Source organism: Carassius gibelio, chromosome B15, assembly GCF_023724105.1.
Source record: "Carassius gibelio isolate Cgi1373 ecotype wild population from Czech Republic chromosome B15, carGib1.2-hapl.c, whole genome shotgun sequence".
Taxonomy (NCBI): Eukaryota; Metazoa; Chordata; class Actinopteri; order Cypriniformes; family Cyprinidae; genus Carassius; species Carassius gibelio.
In genome coordinates, this window is record NC_068410.1 from 4,392,955 (window position 1) to 4,414,293 (window position 21,339).

The following is a 21,339-nucleotide window of genomic DNA, read 5'->3' on the forward strand; positions in this document are numbered from 1 at the left end:
TGAATTTTGTCCTTTGGTTAGCTGTAAAGGGGTAATTTAGAAAAAGGGGTGTGGCCAAACATACCCCAAAGCATATAAAACCTAAAGGAAAACTCAAAACTTTATGAAACTTAGAGAAATCATGTAACAGGTGACTCTTAACAAGGCTGCAAAGTTTCATGGAGATCAGACCATAGGTGGCGCTATAACAGTAGAAAAGGTCTCAAAACACAAGATTTAAATCGTAAATGGCCTCAAATTGTTTGAAAATGCTCATATATTCACTCAAAAACACTAAATCTTCATATCATATGATAAATCTCCTCATTCTGAACAACTTTGCCTCTGGGACCAATGTTGTCAATAAAGCTGTTAATTAAATATTCAAGATTATTTTAAAAAGTTACTTTGGCAAACTAGTGATGGGTTTTAAGATGAAAATCAATAAAACCACTGAAGTACAATTCTCTAGACTCTGAAGGTCAATAATTATCAAAAACATGTTGAACAATTGCATTTGGACAACTATAAACCAGTAATTTTATAATATGGTATTTGCATAGTGTACACAAAGGCCTATTAATACAAACAGAAAGCCCACAAATTATCAAAACTGTGTAAAATAATGCATAATTTCATTCTAAACAAGCATGCAAAATTTAAGAGAGATTGGGCAAAAAAACAACAACACTATAACTGTTATGTTTAAAAACACAGTGTTGTTTGAGTAAATGCAATTTATAACCACTAGATGGAAGCGGAAGACTACTAATGGGCTCATTCAGCTAGGGTAAACAGTACTGTTTTCATGAATTCATGCCAAAACATTAATAAATTAACTGTTATAACATTTTAAATCTCATTGAAATGATGTTTTCCATTTTATTCATACAGATGTATCAGTTTTTAAAATTTTGCCACATTATGATTACAGTGAAACCTAAAAATGACATCTAAAATCTTAAAAACTAGTTTAATCATTTAATTTCAGTGTGTGTGTCTGTATGTTAGCCTATTCTCCATTTTGGATGTGTTTAACGGTCATCCATACGTCCAGGTTGGCTCTGACCACCTCAGATGCCTTAAATGCTTGAACCAAATAAATGCTGCTTGCAGCTTTAATTATACTTGCATTTATTGAACAACATGCTTTCAATGAAAAGCTATCAGTCATCTTTTAATCATCTAAATCATCTAATCTAATGAATAATGATTAAAGTAAACTTAAACCAGTGAAAACAAGATGCACTTAAAAACATAGATAGAAATAAATAGATTTAACCATTTTAAGCATCAAAACGATTTGTTGAAATAACATAAAACCTATGGCAAAAAAAAAAAAGAGGTAACAAAGCAGAACAGTTGATAGAGGGTCCACAAAAGTCAAGATTGTCCTAGGGTTTGATCAAGGACAAACAAACTAAAGAATTCATTAGCTTTGAAATGTCCCAAGATTTCAATATATGTTTTCCTTTACCTTTGTAGAGTAGCAAACGTATTTTTATTACGTTAATAAGTAAAATGTGTAGGACGCTTTTATGTTGGATGGCGCTTTAACGCCCTGTATCGAACCCTCAGATGTTGACGTTTGGCTTGGTAAATGTTATTATGCCTGTTATTATTCAATGAGACACGTAACGTCACGTGTTCGCTTGCGTTATAAATAGAAAGTGAAAGTAGGCTGAATGTTCAGGGGTTTCGCCATGTTTCGTATGAAACGATTAATTGATTACAATGGAGTATTCAAGTGTTTAATTTGACCTTTATAATTAATTTACCTGATGCTACAAGATAGGAAAGTTGGAGAATTTGTGTGGATCTGTAGCCATTGTAATTAAATATTGGTTAAGGTAAGTGCTCAGGTCTAGTGACGCTTTACAGGGACTTCCTGATTTATATATTTTCCCTGAAGGACGTATTCGGGACATGTTTCGATATATCTGTGGTGTATTTTTGCATTTGTGCAAACATAGATCTGACATTATTTGCATTTGAGTGAACGCACGTCTCGTGATTCTGTTTCTTCGACTCTCAGGATCGGCTTGAGATCAGCCTAACGTCAACGACGCCCGCATCTCTAAAGTGAAAGAGTTGATGTTTCGCCATTTTAACAATTGGAATCGTTTCTTTACAGTACGTATTATCATAGTATTTAATAAGATTTAATAATTTACCTGCTACTTATAGAAATAACAGAACACGTTGTTGATATGTAATTAAAAATCAGTGAGTAGGCAACTCAGGACTCGAGACACTTTACAGATGACTTCTATAAACGACAAAAATAGAATCTCAGGAACACGAGACGTGATACTTCTGTTTCTCCGTTCAGCTGTATTTTTGAGTTTGTTTGTCATTTTCATCCAGAGTCTGTGACGAAGATAAGGTCCTGTTTCATCATGGATGACACACAAACATCCAGAAATGAAGATTTTTCTCCAGGATTCAGGTGCTTTGAATACACACTAATGAAGATGGCAAGATGGCCTTACAATAAATCTGTTTTAAAGCATTACGTTTTCTGTTATAGTTCAGTTCAGCGGAAGAGATCAGAAGCAGAGCCCAGCTGTGTGTCTGTGAGGAGTGACGAATCTATGATTTATCCACTAAATTTTAAGAGTGGAGATGCACAGACTGATCTGGGGTATAATATTTCTATTAAAATAAGAACAATTATCAGTAAAATTATTTACATTTATTTAGATTGTCAGAATAGTATTCTAATATCAACAATTATTTTATCTTTGATATTTCAACACACTTTGCTTACAGAGAAACATCTATGAAAGCATTTCATTCTATTTCATTTTTTGTATCAACAGAGTAAAAAAATGCTGATAAATATCCTTTAAAAAACATTTAATACAGTAATTTAAAACATCCACTTTAATCAAGGTTTATTTTTTTTTCTGTAGTTCAGTTCAAGAGAAGAGATCGGAACCAGAGCCCAGCTGTGTGTCTGTGAGGAGTGACATGTCTAAGAATTATCCAGTGAATTTCGGTAGTGGAGATGCACAGACTGATCCGGGGTATAATATTTCTGTAAAAAATATAATATGATCATGATAATGAAAGATACCATACAAATGTAATAATAGTATGGCATTCTACAGTATATTATCAGAGTATTAGCAATGCTCTTTTCTACAAAATATACATTTTTTTTAATAGTTTTTTGTCTTTATTTGAAGTTAACATACTGTATATAATGTTTATCTGTGAAACCACTCAATTTAATTTATATTGTTTTGTTATAGTGTAAATAAACATACAGTGCTCTTTAAAGTGTTTTATAAGGACAAATTAATATGTAATTAGCTGTATGCAGTAATTTGAAGAATTTACTTTTGTTTACTTATTTAATTTCTTTTATAGTTTAGTCAATTGTTAATTTATAGTTTAGTCCATCAGCCAGAATAGTATTATTAGTAGTATTAAGAATGATCAGAGTAGTATTCTAATAATGAAATATTTTTCTTCTATATTGGTTATAATTGTTATAGTTTGGTCCATCAGAAGAGATCAGAGCCAGAGCCAAGCTGTGAGTCTATGGGAAGTGATGAGTCTATATGTCTTCCAATACATTTTAAGAATGGAGATAAACAGACTGATCTCAGGTATAACATTTTTGTAAAACATAGGTTTTGATGATTTTACAGAATTAAAAAAACATCTATATTAAAACCTATTCTTATTAACTTATGTAAAGATTTAATATTTAAATTTTACAGCCATGAAGGCTTCAGCACATTTAGATCAAATCTGATGAAGAAGTTTGAGCGTCTGTATGAGGGAACAGCGAAGCAGGGAAACCCAACACTCCTGAATGAGATCTACACAGAGCTGTACATCACAGAGAGTGAGAGTGGAGAGATCAGTAATGAACACGAGGTGAGACAGATTGAGACACAATCCAGGATAACAACAGAGGACACAGCGATCAAATGCAGTGACATCTTTACACCTTTACCTGGACAAGACAAACCCATCAGAAGAGTGCTGACAAAAGGAGTCGCTGGCATTGGAAAAACAGTCTCTGTGCAGAAGTTCATCCTGGACTGGGCTGAAGGACAAGAGAATCAGGACGTCCAGCTCATATTTCCACTTCCTTTCAGAGAACTCAATCTGATGAAGGACAGAACACTCAGTCTTTCAGATCTTCTTTATGTATTTTTCCCTGAAACAAAAAAAATTCAAATATCAAGTGATGAATATAAAGTGTTGTTCATCTTTGATGGTCTGGACGAGTGTCGTCTGTCTCTGGATTTTCGAAGCGATGTGACGTTGTGTGATGTAAGTGAATCAGCATCAGTGGACGTGCTGCTGAAGAACCTCATTGAGGGGAATCTGCTTCCCTCTGCTCTCATCTGGATCACCTCCAGACCAGCAGCAGCTGATCTCATCCCCTCTGAGTGTGTCCATCGAGTGACAGAGGTACGAGGCTTCAATGATCCACAGAAGGAGGAATACTTCAGGAAGAGAATCAGAGATCAGAGTCTGGCTGATAGGATCATCTCACACCTGAAGTCTTCAAGGAGTCTCTACATCATGTGTCACATCCCAGTCTTCTGCTGGATCTCAGCCGCTGTTCTGGAGAAGATGTTGAGTCAAGCAGAGAGTGGAGAGATTCCCAAGACTCTCACTCAGATGTACACACACTTCCTGATGGCACAGATTAACATCAAACATGAGAAGGACTATGAGAAGAACGTGACAGATGAAGACATGATCCTCAAACTGGGGAAAGTGGCTTTTCAGCAGCTTGTGAAAGGCAACCTGATCTTCTATGAGGAAGACCTGAGAGAGTGTGGCATTGATGTGACAGAAGCATCAGTTTACTCAGGATTGTGCACTCAGATCTTCAGAGAAGAGTTTGGCTTGTATCAGGGGAAAGTCTTCTGCTTTGTTCATCTGAGCATTCAGGAACATCTAGCAGCTCTATATGTGCACCTCTCCTGTACAAACAACAACATAAATGTGTTTGAGCCAATCATCACACAGAGTTTGTGGTCTAAAGTTATGTACTGGTTTCAGCTCAATTCATCAAAACATGTTTCGTTAGTTGCTCTGCATCAGAGAGCTGTGGATGAGGCTCTACAGAGTAAAAATGGACATCTTGAACTTTTCTTGCGATTTCTTCTGGGTCTGTCAGTGAAGTCTCATCAGATTCTCCTACGAGGACTTATGAAACAGACAAGAAGCAGCTCTGACAGCAATGAGAAAACATGTGAGTACATCAAGGAGAAGATCAGGACTATTGCCTCTCCAGAGAAATCCATCAATCTGTTCCACTGTCTGAATGAGCTGGGTGATCATTCACTATTGGAGGAAATACAACAATATATGAGATCTAGAAAACCAAAGGAAGCCAAACTCTCTTCGTCTCAGTGGTCAGCTGTAGCATTTGTGTTGTTGACATCAGAGAAGAAGCTCAATGAGTTTGATATTAATAAATTTGTTGGAGGAAACAATAAAACTGAAAAACTGGAAGTTTTTCAGAAGCTGTTGCATGTGATTAAAGAAGCCAGATCTGTTAGGTAAGTAACACATAGAACAATGTGCCGGCATGGAGCAGTGTAAATAAGAGCATAAGCCACAGAGTTCTGGATATGCCAAAACATATGTAAAGATTTAGCGGCTAGGCCAGAGAATAAGACATTACAATAGTCCTACCTAGACATAATGAAGGCATGAAAAAGCCTTTCAACAACAGCTAAAGCAAGGAAAGGCCAAGAGGGACAATGCTCCTAAGATGGTAAAAAGCTGGTTTGGAAAAATGTTTTATATTTAGATACTTAGGTTTTATATGATTTAAGAACATAATCTGCAGATCAAAAATTATGCTCAGATTCCACAATTGAGGGGTAGGTAAGATCATGTTGTTTTCAATATCAAACTGAGATGGTTGACTTTGGGTAGCCACTGATGTACCATTGAGCATAAGCTAATTTTTGGAGATATTTAGTTTCAGAAAATTGTGGTGTGTCCAAGTTATTATTTAGTGTAAGCACTAACTCAAAATGGCTAATGTGCTAATGAAATCAGGGCTAGTACTGATGAAAACTTATGCATTATCAGCATACTGTAGCATGAGACCCAAGGCCATACATTTTCATGGAAAAAAAAAAGAGCTGGCCCAACACAGATCCCCATCTTGATGAACTGGTATGGTTTCTGAGATGTTACCCAGAGTAACAAACTGAGAATGATTCATCAAGTAGGATCTGAACCAGTCCAATACTATCCCAGAGAGAACAAGTCAGCTCTGCAGCCTCCAATAAGACAGTATGTCTAAATTAGAATGTCGTGGAAAAGATAATTTATTTCAGTAATTTAACTCAAATTGTGAAACTCATCATGTATTAAATAAATTTAGTGCACACAGACTGAAGTAGTTTAAGTCTTTGGTTCTTTTAATTGTGATGATTTTGGCTCACATTTAAGACAACCCACAATGTCAGAGGTGTGTTACCTGGGCTAAGGAGAAGAAGAACTGTGGTGCCCAGTGGTCCAAAGTCCTCTTTTCAGATAAGCGCAAGTTTTGTATTTCATTTGGAAACCAAGGTCCTAGAGTCTGGAGGAAGGGTGGAGAAGCTCATAGCCCAAGTAATGGCGTTCTGCCACGTTCTATCAACCAAGCGTGCGAGTTATAAAAGGAAGGCTTTACTTACAGTGCCGATGATTTATTCCCGTTGATTTGTTTGTTTTTGAAGTTGCTTGACGTTTTTGATAAGGATGGAGTAACTCTTTACATCCGCTGATTTAACTAACTAGTAATTATATGAAAAGCGATACCAAGTTAAAGAAAGAACAAACAAATTAACAGATTTATCAGGGTATTCCATGCATAAAGTAATAAATGCAACACTGAGCAAAATTTCTTCCCATAGAAAGCTGTATCAGCCTGGCGTCCTCAGGTAGCATGCTCCTGTCTAACCCCGGCATGGCCAATGTTGCCGTCCAATGGTGTCTCTAATATCTTCTTCCTGCCAGGTTCCTTGAAGGGCTACACTCTTAATTTGACTCCTTCAGGCTAAGTTGTTTGAAATCCAGTGTTAAATGTCATCTGCTGGTGTTGGTCCATTGTGTTTTTTGGAATCCAAGTAATCTTGGAGCGCTTCATGCTTCCTTCTGCTGACCAGCTTTTTGAAGATGCTGATTTCATTTTTCAGCAGGATTTGGCACCTGCCCACACTGCCAAAAGCACCAAAAGTTGGTTAAATGACCATGGTGTTGGTGTGCCACAAACTGATCACCTACATGCCTCGCCAAATTGAGGCAGTAATTAAAGCAAAAGGAGCCCCTACCAAGTATGGCGTACATGTACAGTAAATGAACATACTCTCCAGAAGGCCAACAACTCACTAAAAATGAAGTATTCTTATGAAGTATTCTAATTTGTTGAGATCGTGAATTGATGGGTTTTTGTTAAATGTGAGTCAAAATTATCACAATTAAAAGAACCAAAGACTTAAACTACCTCAGTATGTGTGCATTTAATTTATTTAAAACATGAGTTTCACAATTTGAGTTGAATTACTGAAATAAATTAACTTTTTCTTGACATTCTAATTTATTGAGAAGCACCTGTAAATATTGATTTAATTATATCCTACCTTAACATTTTTATTTATGTAAATTGACAGTTGAATTACAATTTGGCATTAGGAACTAAAAAAACTATCTCACTTGATGAACAAAATTACATTGGATCTGAATTTATTTATTTATTAAATTTTTACTTAGATAGCTAGCTTTTTTTATAGCCCCTTTTTTTAAAATAAGGTGTAAAAAGTGTGATTTTCGTCTATCTTCAGGTTAAAGAATTGTGGTCTCACAGATGAAGCTTGTGCTGCTCTGGCTTCAGCTTTGAAATCAAACCCCTCGCATCTGAGAGAACTGAATCTGTCTGGGAATAAACTAGGAAATTCAGTGAAGCTGCTTTCTGATGTACTGAAGAATCCTTGTTGTAAACTGGAAAAACTGTGGTAAGATCATATATGAAAGAAATTAAGGTATTTGTAAAGTGCAAACAAATCACAATTCTGAAAACACAATAAATCCTTATACATACACACATTGGGTTTCCAAGACATAATGACTTTTATACTGTTCAGACTGTTTATTCTTATTCAATGCCCTAACCCTACACATAAATGTCTCTAAACATTTGTTTGTTTTTTTACCTTTTGCTTTCCTTATGGGGACCAAAAAATTTGCCCATAATATCAATATTAAGAATAGTAAAAAGAAATATTTATCTTTCTTGACTGAGAAACTCAATGTTTTATGATCATGTTTTGTGCTCCGTGGCATTTTAGAGCTCAGTCCAAAGAGCCATCAAACATATTGATTTGCACTTAAAGTTTGTACAAAGTACTTTCTCGTTAATAATGTATTCACTGCTTAACTGTTGTGATTTGAGCTGAGTGAAGAGTGTGTCCTTGTTCTCTACAGGTTGAAGAATTGTTGTCTCACGGATGAAGGTTGTGCTGCTCTGACTTCAGCTCTGAGATCACACCCTGAACACCTGAGAGAACTGGATCTGACTGGGAATAGACTAGAAAATTCTGTGATACTTCTCTCTGATTTACTGGCGAATCCTCACTGTAAACTGGAGATACTGCAGTAAGATCATCTTTCTGATAGTCTCACATATGTTTGTTCTCTGTAAGGCATGTCCTTTAAAGGGGGGGTGGAATGCTATTTCATGCATACTGAGTTTTTTACACTGTTAAAGGATTGCTAAACATGGACAAAGTTTAAAAAATTAAGTTGTACGTTTGAAGGAGTATTTCTGTTCCCAAAATACTCCTTCCGGTTTGTCACAAGTTTCGGAAAGTTTTTTTCGAGTATGGCTCTGTGTGACGTTAGATGGAGCTGAATTTCCTTATATGGGTCCTGAGGCACTTCTGCCAGAAGAGCGCACGCTCCCGTATAGCAGAGCACTGAGAGCACAACAGACTTCACTGATCAGAGGCTCAGAGCGAGAGCGTCGTGAAAAGTCACAAAAGAAGTGTGTTTTTGGTTGCCAGGGCAAGACAACCCTGCACAGATTACCAAAAAAACAGCATTAAGGGACCAGTGGATGGAGTTTATTTTTACAGAGCATCAACGGAGTTGTGCAAGTGTTTTTGTTTGTTCCCTGCATTTCGAAGATGCTTGTTCACAAGGCCCAGTTTGACAATGGATTTGCGTATCGTTTATTTCTTAAGGATGATGCAATCCCAACGAAAAAGGGTCACGATTATGTGTTGGAACCGCAGGCGGTGAGTAAAACTGCTTAAAATATCTCTGCCTCCTTGTTAGTGCGTCCCCTCCCATGCCGGAGACCCGGGTTCGAGCCCCGCTCGGAGCGAGTTGTTGCTGCTGTTGCTCTCGTTCAGTTTCAGCCTTCACAGCTGTCAGCTTCCAAACGCTCTCAACACAAAAGCCTACTGGCGCTTGTGATTCTTTAGCCCCTCCCACACGTCACGCCTCCAGGCGCTCGTGTTTTTCCGGGAAAAATCAGTACAGACTATCTTTCTCTTATGAATATAATAAAACTAAAGACTTTTTGGAGTTATGAAGGATGCAGTACTACTCTATAGGTACTCAAGATTAACAGGAAATTGAGTGAAAACGAGCATTTCACCCCCCCTTTAATGTGAAATTTGGCTTGTGAAGTAAAACTACATTGTACACTTCAGCACAAATGACTCTGATGTCTGAGTCAAACACACTGTGACTTTACAGCTGTAACCTGGAGGTAAATGGTTGATAATCAGCAGGAAAAGAAGCTTATTAACATGATCTCAGTGCAAATAACCAATAGTTTTTAGATTGTACATTAAAGGGTTAGTTCAACCAAAAATCAAAATTAAGTCATTAATAACTCACCCTCATGTCGTTCCAAACCTGTGAGACCACCGTTTATCTTCAGAACACAGTTTAAGATATTTTAGATTAATTCCGAGAGCTCTCAATCCCTCCATTGAAACTGTGTACGGTATACTGTCCATGTCCAGAAAGGTAAGAAAAACATCATCAAAGTAGTCCATGTGACATCAGAGGGTCAGTTAGAATATTTTGAAGCATCAAAAATACATTTTGGTCCAAAAATAGCAAAAACTAAGACTTTATTCAGCATTGTCTTCTCTTCCGTGTCTGTTGTGAGAGAGTTCAAAACACAGCAGTTTGTGATATCCGGTTCACGAACTGCTGTGAAGAGAGAACTGAAGATGAACACCGAGCCGAGCCAGATAATGACTAGTTCACGAGTCAAGAACCGTTTCTGTCAGATGCGTCCGATTCGAGAACCGAGGAGCTGATGATACTGTGCATGTGTGATTCAGCGTGAAGCAGACTGACACACAGAGCGTCTGAACTGAACTGATTCTTTTGATGATTGATTCTGAACTGATTCTGTGCTAGTGTTATGAGCCCAGGTAATGATTCAAGGGCAATCATCACCAATGACGCCATTACGTCGAGCGCAAAAGAACCGGTGAACCGTTTTCTAGTTTATTGAATCGAACTGTCTGAAAGAACTACTGGTGATCCGAAAACCGGTGATCCGATGCAATGGGTTCTTGACTCGAGAACGAGTCAATCGTTCGTTCGTTCGTTCGGCTCGGCTCGGTGTTCATCTTCAGTTCTCTCTTCACAGCAGTTCAGTCAGTGTACTGTTTGAGTAAATGAATTACTCTGGAATATTGGTTTGTTTGAACTCAGAGGAAGTGTCAGCCACATTAAAAAGTTAACAGCTTAAGTCATTTGTGGATTAATGCTTATTGGAAACGCGAACCGTTTAAAACGATTCAGTTCGATTTGGTGAACTGGTTCAAAAAGATCCGGCTAAATCTAAAATATCTTAAACTGTGTTCCGAAGATGAACGGAGGTTTCACGGGTTTGGAACGATATGAGGGTGAGTTATTAATGACATCATTTTGATTTTTGGGTGAACTAACCCTTTAAGACTTTGAACGTCTCTATTGAGTTCATCACATTTTTATTCAGTTTATAAGCTGCCAAGGCAGAGTTATGTTTTTGATCACAAGAGTTAATAAATGATATGTAATGGAGAACATGGGTTCTGTGAAGCAAATGTAGCAGTCCTTGTCATTATATTGCATTTCCTTTCCTACACTGAGAACAGAGTTAATAACAAAACCTCAAACCCTTCAGTTCACATTGTGTCATTGTTCACTACAGGTTGAGATATTGTGGTCTCACAGATGAAGATTGTTCTGCTCTGGCTTCAGCTCTGAGATCAAACCCTGAACACCTGAGACATCTGGATCTCTATGGGAATCAACTTCTAGATTCAGAAGTGATGCCGCTCTCAGATCTGAAGGATGATCCAGATTATAAACTGAAGACACTATACTATTGTGAGTATATTTTTATTTAAAGATTTATTCAAACCACAATTTTTTTTCTGAAATGGATCTGCTGATGTGATGTGACAGTAGTAATGTCTCATACTCATATTTGTCTGTCTATGTGTTTTATTGTAGGAATCTCAGTATTTAGTTTTCTCAGGATCAGTTGATGGTGAATACGGAGCCGCTACAGTGACACAAATCAATCACACAGTCATGTCTGACTTCACATCAACTATAAAATCTTTTAGCTGCTCGTCTCCCTTATTGCGGGGTGTCATATTACAAAATGTATATTACAATCTTTTGGAATTAAGACTTTTTCATCTTGACAAAATACATATCATAGGAAAGGTCTGAGTCTCAAGATTCCATATTTTATTCTTTTGTGATAGGAGTAATACTGAGAGAGAATTTTTTGACAGAAAAATGCATCTAAAAAATTCAATGTGGTTTTTGGTATAACACTAAAACAAAATTGGATAGTAACCTCCATTTTTTAATGTAAACTTCAAATTGGGAACACAATTTGTTTAAACATTTTGCTTTAATTTTATGCCAAATTTGGATAAAACAAAAATAGAACAGTAGATTTTGTTTACTAATGTAACTTTTTTTTTAACTTTCCTTTTTTTATTTAATGATTTCACTTCTGCAATAATCTGCTGATTTACTACTTTAAAAAGAGACCAACCTTAGCTCTCTATTCTAAAGCATATGAATTATAACAATTTAAGTTTGAATAGTGCACTTTCAAGTCTAGGTTGAATTGTTTTTTTCTATTAAAAATTTGTTGTTGAACAACCAGATTTCCGAAATTTTTATAAGAGCTACATATTTTAAAGAGTATATTTCATTTACAGGAAAAATAAATGTCAGTAACAATATTGCTGTGTTAAAGAGAATTAATGTGTTCCTGCCAAACATTCTTCTGATCTGTTTGCATTTAAGATTGTGATTTTCTTCTATTTTTGTCTATATTTATCTATTATCTAATGATTTAAAACCGCAAACTAATTATATGAAGTTTCTGTTGTAACATTTATATATTAAAACTTTTTGGAACATAGTGTAGTGTGTATCTAATGATAATAATAATAATTGTTGTTGTTGTTATTTAGCAGACACATTTATTCAATAATCTTAATGCTACTAATATTAAACCTTACAAAAATACTTTGTATTACTGTCATATTTTGATTTTGCCACGTCTAGTGCTTTTCACCTCTTTGCCACACAGCATTTCACATACGCAGCAGAGCCACAGACATCAAAAACATCAGAAACATAGCTAGAACATCTGTAAAATAATCCATGTGACATCAAGCCCAGTTTGTGACACATGAAAGAATTCAGACTGGAGAGAAGCCGCACATGCCATCAGGGAAGAGCTTCATACTTCATGCAGCTTCATACATACATACATTTATTTTATTTTTTTTCGAATGAAGTTGCTTTGAAACAAGATTTTTAGAGATTTTATTTTAATTTGGAGACAATGGCAAAAGTTTATTGCTCTTTTGTGTATTTTTATTTGTGCGCTTTTTGAAGAGCATTCAAAAACTTCTCATTGAGTCATCTTTCCATCATCTGAAGAATTTAGTCTAATTAATAAAAATTCATGTGAACCACTGGTGAAAATAGTGTACACTTAAAAAGATGAACTAAATTAGATTTAATCGTTTTAAGCATTAAAAAGTGAGATTTGTTGAAATTAAATCAGTATTGTGATTACAATAGGTGATCAAGGACAAACAAACAAACAAAATGTGTAGCTCTGGATTGTCTCTAGATTTAAAGAGATGTTTACCTTTTTTCAAACGTATTAATTTGTTGAGGTTGCAATGGATAACTTTATGCAACAAATGTTGCACGGAGCTTTGACGCCCTCCAGTGGCGCATCACTGGTTCGCATTGCTAAATGTGATGCTTGATTCAGTATGGGAAAACACTGACGGAACGTCACGTTTATCGATCGCATTACAAATAGAGAGTAAAAGGAAATGTTCAGGAGTTTCGCCATGTATGAGTGGATTATTTACAATACGGAATATTAAAGTGTCTTTATAATGAATTTACCCGTAGCTTCATGACAGGAAAGTTGGAGGATTTGTGTGCAACTGTAATAAAATCTTGTTCAAGGTGAGTGCTCAGGTCTCGTGACGCTTTTTACAGGTGATTTGAATTTCGCATTTGTATATTTCTGTGGTTTATTCTAGCATTGATGCAAATAGAATTGACATGATTCGAATTTGAGTGAACGGATCGCTTTTATCATGATCTTGTTTTTTCGAATTTCTGGATCGGTTTGACGTCAAAGCCATCTCTAATAAAAAGTGAAAGTAGCCTAAATGTTGATATTTCGCCATTTAAACAATTAGAATAGTATTTTTATAATTTTAGCTAAGTGTTTAATATGAAACATGAATTATAGAAATGGATAGGCAGAGCATGTTGTCGAAATAATTAAAAATCAATCAAGGTAACTAGTGAGTAGACTACACAGGACTCGAGATACTTTACAGGTGACTTCTGTAAACGAGAAAAACAGGATCTCGTGAACTATTCAGCTGAATTATTGCGTTTGTTTTTCATTTCCATTCGGAGTCACTGAAGATCAGGTTCTGTTTCAGCTGTTCAGCTTCATCATGGAAGAGACAGAAGACACATCCAGAGATGAAGATTTATCTCCAGAATGCAGGTACTTTGATTATACACTATATTTAATTGCCTTTAAATGATTGAAGTTGTCAAGAAAATGTTTGAAGATAAATGCTTTTATGGCTTTACAATAAAATGATAGTTGTCTTAAAGCTTGACCTTTTCTGTTGTAGTTTAGAGCATCAGAAGAGATCAGAATCAGAGCCCAGCTGTGTGTCTGTAAGGAGCGATGGATCTTTGAATATGCTTGTAAAATTTAAGAATGAAGATACACTGACTGATCAAAGGTATAACATTTCTGCAAAAGATATGCTATGATTATGATATTGTTCACATTTGATCAGTATGGCATGTTATAGCCTACAGTCTTCTACAATAATTGCTTTTTAATTATTTTTGTTATCTGATATTAACATACTGTATATAATGTTTCTCAAACAGAGACACATCTGTGAAAGTACTCACTTTTGGTTATAGTGCATATAATCATAAACTGCTCTTTAAAGAGTTTTATAAATGTAATCTATTTAATGAAGTAAATCAAATGATTTACTTTCACTTCTTTCTGTTATAGTTTTGTTCATCAGAAGAGATCAGAGTCAGAGTCCAGCTGTGCGTCTGTGAGAAGTAATGAGTCTAAGAATAATCCACTACATTTTAAGAGTGCAGATACACAGACTAATCTCAGGTATAACATTTCTATAAAAATATAAAACAAGTATGCCATTTGTATGATCAGAATTGTATTCTAACAATGAAAAATTCTTCTTGTATATTGGATATAATTGTTATAGTTTAGAGCATCAGAAGAGATCAGAACCAGAGCCAAGCTGTGAGTCTATGAGAAGTGATGAGTCTATGTGTCCTCCAATACATTTAAAGATTAAAAATAAACAGACAGATGTAAGGTACAGTATAACATTTCTGTAAAACATATGATTTCATGATGATACAGAATACAAACAAGACATTTTGCCTACAGTAGTAACTTATGCAATAATGTGGCATTTACATTTTATAGCCATGAAGTCCTCAACACATTTAGATCAAATCTGATGAAGAAGTTTGAGCGTCTGTATGAGGGAACAGCGAAGCAGGGAAACCCAACACTCCTGAATGAGATCTACACAGAGCTGTACATCACAGAGAGTGAGGGTGGAGAGATCAGTAATGAACACAAGGTGAGACAGATTGAGACACAATCCAGGATAACAACAGAGGACACAGCGATCAAATGCAGTGACATCTTTAGACCTTTACCTGGACAAGACAAACCCATCAGAACTGTGCTGACAAAAGGAGTCGCTGGTATTGGAAAAACAGTCTCTGTGCAGAAGTTCATCCTGGACTGGGCTGAAGGACAAGAGAATCAGGACGTCCAGCTCATATTTCCACTTCCTTTCAGAGAACTCAATCTGATGAAGGACAGAACACTCAGTCTTTCTGATCTTCTTTATGTATTTTTCCCTGAAACAAAAGAAATGGAAATATCCAGTGACAGATATAAAGTGTTGTTCATCTTTGATGGTCTGGACGAGTGTCGTCTGTCTCTTGATTTTCAGAGCGATGTTGGGTTGTGTGATGTAAGTGAATCAGCATCAGTGGATGTGCTGCTGAAGAACCTCATTGTGGGGAATCTGCTTCCCTCTGCTCTCATCTGGATCACCTCCAGACCAGCAGCAGCTGATCTCATCCCCTCTGAGTGTGTCCATCGAGTGACAGAGGTACGAGGCTTCAATGATCCACAGAAGGAGGAATACTTCAGGAAGAGAATCAGAGATCAGAGTCTGGCTGATAGGATCATCTCACACCTGAAGTCTTCAAGGAGTCTCTACATCATGTGTCACATCCCAGTCTTCTGCTGGATCTCAGCCGCTGTTCTGGAGAAGATGTTGAGTCAAGCAGAGAGTGGAGAGATTCCCAAGACTCTCACTCAGATGTACACACACTTCCTGATGGCACAGATTAACATCAAACATGAGAAGGACTACGAGGAAAACGTGGCAGATGAAGACATGATCCTCAAACTGGGTAAAGTGGCTTTTCAGCAGCTTGTGAAAGGCAACCTGATCTTCTATGAGGAAGACCTGAGAGAGTGTGGCATTGATGTGACAGAAGCATCAGTGTACTCAGGATTGTGCACTCAGATCTTCAGAGAGGAGTTTGGCTTGTATCAGGGGAAGGTCTTCTGCTTTGTTCATCTGACAGTTCAGGAACATCTAGCGGCTCTATATGTGCACCTCTCCTGTACAAACCACAACATAAATGTGTTTGACCAAATCACCAAACAGAGTTTGAAGTCAAAAGTTCAAAAACAGAAGTCATTAGATGCTTCTTTAGCTGCTCTGCATCAGAGTGCAGTGAATGAGGCTCTGCAGAGTAAAAATGGACATCTGAATCTTTTCCTGCGGTTCCTTTTGGGTCTGTCAGTGGAGTCTCATCAGATTCTCCTACAAAGACTAATGAAACAAAATGAAACAAAAAACAGCTCTGACAGCAGACAAGACACAATTAAGTACATCAAGGAGAAGATCAAGACCATGTCCTCTCCCAAAAAGTCCATCAATCTGTTCCACTGTCTGAATGAACTGGGTGATCATTCACTAGTGGAGGAAATACAACAGTATCTGAACTCTGGAACAGTAAATAAAGCCAAACTCTCTTCGTCTCAGTGGTCAGCTGTAGTTTTTGTGTTGTTGACATCAGAGAAGAAGCTGGATGAGTTTGATATTAATAAATTTGCAGAAGGAAGCAATGAAACCAAAAAACTAGAAGTATTTAAGAAACTGCTGCCTGTGATTAAAGAAGCCAGATCAGTTCGGTAAGTATCACTGAGAACAATCACTTCACTGTTTAAACCTTTAACATATTTTTCTAAGTGTTGTGACATTTTAGACATCAATCCAGTGGTTCATCAAACATGTACATTTCTGTTTAGTGTGTTTGATAAAGGATTTACAGCTAAACTCATCTGAACTGATCTGAGAGAGTGAAGAGTGTGTGATTGTTCTCTACAGGTTGTATAATTGTGGTCTCACAGATGAAGGTTGTGCTGCTCTGACTTCAGGTCTGAGATCACACCCTGAACACCTGAGACAACTGGACCTGTCCTGGAATAAACTAGGAAATTCAGGAATCACACGGATATCTACTATACTCAAGGATTCTCACTGTAAACTGGAGAAACTAGAGTAAGATCATATATGAATCTCACAATTGAAATACATTGTAAAGTATGGAGTGTGCAGTCTCTTTCAGTTGCTGTGAGTACAGCTGATTGAGCAGTAAATGACTGAACACATGAGCTGCTCCTCAGTAACATGATACTACAGGACTGAGAGTCACACTGAAATACACACTCAACCACACAATCAACATTTCAATCTCTTGACCTTAAACTGGTTTGAGATCAACAGTCACAACTGAGAAATGAAAAACATTCTAGTTTCATTCTTACTGTTAATAACATTCATAGTTTTGTTAAAACTCTTTCAAAATGTTGTGTTGATTGTAAACAGGCAAACACACACACACATTTATTTACTTGTTACAGGGCCTAAAATTAACAGTTTTACTCAACTTTTTTCTATTATAATTCTAACTATGCATGAGAACATTATATGGAAACATTTGTAATGAGAAGGAATAGGTTTTATACATTTGTTTTTCAATAAAGGTTGACAAAGACATTTCAAAATATAATTTTCTCCACTGCTTTCTGTAAAATTAAAAGCAATGGAAATCAACAATAATATTAATAATAAGTTGTTATAATTTTTTTTTACAAAAAATAAATATCTCCATAATTCTGATGAACTGAAATATTTCAAATTATTATCATTATTATTAATAATAATAATAATAATAATAATTATTATTATTATTTCAACAAAAGAGAAGTATAACTTAATTTCACCTAATATTATTAAATGCCATTATATGAATTAAATATCAGTAAAATGTATTAGTATATAATATTATTAGTATGTAAGTGTAAAATGACTTCAGGAAAAAGGCAAAATAACAAGCAAAATTACATCTTAACTACTAAAGGAGCCACTAAACTTAACTCAATAAAATAAAACCAAATCAACAACAGAGATAGTGAAAACAACTAAATCAACAGAAACATGCACACATTCCCTACAACTTTAAATTATACTGTAAAAATATTTACAAAGAAAACAAGAAAGATAAATATCAGCCTTGACAACAACTCAGATTTGACTCAAAAAAAAAAACAGAATTAAAGAGCAGTACATTCTAGGACAAAACTCCACTACCATTAAATTGTTTCTGTTGTTGTGGAGTGATGGAAACAAATGAATACGTTGTTATGCACTGCAATCAAATCCCTTGAAAGAGAAGGAATGGTAAATGTTGATGCATATCTTAAAATGATGAGTTTCTGGTAATAGAGCTGAATGCAGCAGCACAGACCAATCATGTAGAGATTTTTCCAGTGGTGAATTTTGTAAGACATTTTGCAGTCAATGCTTTCAATTTAAATCCCTTTAGTACATGAGTTTTTTTTTTATCTAAATCATGTCCTTTAAGTTTATACTTTCTTTTTTTTCTTTTTTTCAAAAGAAATTAACTTATAATCTGATCTGAGAGAGTGAAGAAGACTGTGTCGTTGTTGTCTGCAGGTTGAGGAAATGTGGTCTCTCAGATGAAGGTTGTGCTGTTCTGACTTCAGCTCTGAGATCAAACCCTGAACACCTGAAAGAACTGGATCTGTCTTGGAATAAAATAGGAGATTTGGGCGTAAAGCATCTCTCTGCTGGACTTAAAGATCCTCACTTTAAACTGCAGAAACTGGAGTAAGTTAACGATAGTCTTACATGTAAGGCATGTACTTTAATGTACATTTTAGGATCAAAATCATCTTGTAAAATAAATATTCAGTAAACATACTAAATCTCAGCACAAATAATTGTGATGACTGACCATGAAAATCATCCAATTTATCACATCATACTGCTTCACGAACCATTCAGTGGAGCTTCAGTTGCTTCTAGTAGTTTGACTAATACTGAACTTTCTGTATTATATGTAAGGTTATAATGAACGTTATTATTAATGAGTGAATAAAGTTTATAATCACTTCAGTTTGTATCAGTGATAAAAGGAAAGAGCCTCAAAACATTTCAAACAAGAAAGTAGTTTAATAAGCAACTCTCTTAAATATAGAAGAATGAATAAAAATAGAAAATAATCAACACTGGTTTTCAGGAGCGGCAGAGTTTCAGCCTTTCTCCTTCGTCAGCATTATATCTCACACTACAGATGCTTGAACTACAGTTCACATTGTGTACTTTACAGGTTAAGGTGTTGTGGCATCACAGTTGAAGGATGTGCTGCTTTGGCTTCAGCTCTGAAATCAAACCCTGAACACCTGAGATATCTGAATCTGTCTGGAAATCAACTAAAAAAATCAGAAGTGAAGTGTCTCTCTGATCTAAAGGATAACCCAGTTTATAAACTAGAGAAACTATACTCTTGTGAGTACATTTTTATTCAAAACTTTTAAAATTTATTAACAGGTCTTATATGTTTATAATTAAAGTATATAAGATTACACTTTAGTCTGCGTTTAATGACCGTCATGTGACTTATCTATGCATATGTGAATATTTTCATCTCCTAGGTTTCTCTCTGTGTTAGTGATAGAGTTTTTTCATTATTTACTGTTATTAATCTACTAGCAGTTATCATTCAAATATTTGGCTGTAATATGACTATACCAATACTAATATATGCTAATGCCTCATATGTGACTGTCTGTGTGTTTGATTGTAGGACTCTCAGTATATAGACGTCAGTCCAGTTTTCTCAGGATCAGCTGATGGTGAATAAAGAGCTTCAACAGAGACTCAAGACACAGACACACAGCAATCATACTGTCATGTGTGTGTGACTTCACATCAGTTTTGTTATTTTTACATTTTATGGACCAGTTCTTTTGGAACACCGATGTCATTTTATGTTCAGATGTCATCAGATATCATTATATTTAAGTGATGGTCGGTGTATAAGTGTTGAAAAGCATCATCTGCAAATTGGAGGTTTTTATACTGATTGTGTAGATGCTGTAGCATGCAATTTACACTACAAGTTGTGACAAAAAAACAACATTAAAATCAACAAGTAATAGACATGGTGTAAATAAGAGGTTTATAGTGGAATCTATCTTTCAAAAAACACTTAAATGATCTGGTTTCTATCAAGTTATTGTATACTGGTAGTTATAAGTTCACTAAAGCTGTTTGGACTAACCACTTATTTAGAATTAAGTTGATCTTTTCGGTTTAATGGAAAAAGGTGTATATTTTATTGTCCAGCATCTATTTGTTATTTACTTAAATGTTCTGTCGACCTAATCAAGATGGAGAGTTTTACAGAAGGCATAGCTTCAAGTATCATTATAGATGTATTCAAAAGTCTGTTCTTCTAATAATAATAATAATAATAATAATAATATGACTGTTATTCACTTTACATCACTAACAAGAAATGGGTGTGATTCTGCAGCTGATAAATTTAAATGAAGTTTACTGACAAATTATTGTGATGCTTGTCAAAACTATGATTTTTATGATAATGGAAGATTTTTTATTTCAGGAAAAGTTTACATTGTATATATGCATTTTAAATGTTAACCACTTGTATCTGTTTCATTTAATAGCAGATCCTCCAACTACCAGAACTTTTGGCTTCTGACTAAAGTTTATTTTTATTTTCATTTTGGATTTACATACATTTTTGAAACAAACTTTTCCAGCAGTGTTCAGTTACTGAAAAGGGCTTTGTATGAGAGTAGAACAGAATAAATGCATGCAATAAATAACTAACGATAAAGAAAGCTTTTTTTTAAACACATAATTATGTAATAACCATTATGAGTGCAGGCTAGCAAAATATCAAAAAGTACTTCACTTGTATATTTGTTTATTTTTATTCACATGTGTCATCCCAATGAGCTGGGGTCCTCCTAAATACCTAAGAAATGACAGGACAATAAACATGTTTAACTTTTGTCATGTTTTTCATCTGACACTGACAGATGTTGGAGCTTATTTGTATTTTAAATGAATTAAACATTCAGTAATTCATTAATTGTATGTTAATCAACTAATGTTTAAAGTAAGGTGGGTAAGTGATTCAAATGTTTAATCTAATTAATTACATGATGTGGTGATCCAATTAATAGCACATCAAATTTGGAGAAATTCCTATGAAAATATAATTTAAAGTCATTGTGCAAAGCATAAAACAGATTACAAAAAGTAGGATCAGCAAGAAATATTTTGTTTGATAAAATGTATTACATAT

At 35.4% G+C, this 21,339-nt stretch overlaps 1 protein-coding gene across 4 annotated transcripts; it reads left to right on the top strand.

The window, feature by feature from the left end:
* Nucleotides 1–1,656: 1,656 nt before the first annotated feature.
* LOC127972944 (NACHT, LRR and PYD domains-containing protein 12) lies at nucleotides 1,657–21,000 on the top strand. Of its 4 annotated transcripts, none has more exons than XM_052576962.1 (12): nucleotides 1,657–1,829; nucleotides 2,015–2,112; nucleotides 2,349–2,428; nucleotides 2,510–2,623; nucleotides 2,895–3,008; nucleotides 3,483–3,596; nucleotides 3,711–4,311; nucleotides 15,627–16,825; nucleotides 17,022–17,195; nucleotides 18,654–18,827; nucleotides 19,330–19,508; nucleotides 19,807–21,000. In XM_052576962.1, coding segments are annotated over exons 2-12 (2,790 nt in total). In that variant the 5' UTR covers nucleotides 1,657–1,829; nucleotides 2,015–2,073; the 3' UTR covers nucleotides 19,809–21,000. The 4 variants fall into 4 exon arrangements, with proteins under 4 accessions (XP_052432922.1, XP_052432921.1, XP_052432923.1 ...); XM_052576961.1 differs by having other exon boundaries at nucleotides 3,711–3,870; nucleotides 15,186–16,825; XM_052576963.1 differs by lacking the exons at nucleotides 15,627–16,825; nucleotides 17,022–17,195; nucleotides 18,654–18,827; nucleotides 19,330–19,508; nucleotides 19,807–21,000 and adding exons at nucleotides 7,797–7,967; nucleotides 8,437–8,607; nucleotides 11,174–11,352; nucleotides 11,479–12,347 and having other exon boundaries at nucleotides 2,347–2,428; nucleotides 3,711–5,516.
* Nucleotides 21,001–21,339: the final 339 nt, after the last annotated feature.

What these genes read in the sequence shown, in the direction of transcription:
- LOC127972944 (XM_052576962.1), top strand. Translation starts at nt 2,074, where the DNA reads ATGTTTCGCCATTTTAACAATTGGAATCGTTTCTTTACA. An exon ending in GATTTTTCTCCAGGATTCAG is followed by an intron (nt 2,429 to 2,509) that starts GTGCTTTGAATA and finishes TTTCTGTTATAG; the next exon opens with TTCAGTTCAGCGGAAGAGAT. An exon ending in TTTAAACTGCAGAAACTGGA is followed by an intron (nt 18,828 to 19,329) that starts GTAAGTTAACGA and finishes TGTACTTTACAG; the next exon opens with GTTAAGGTGTTGTGGCATCA.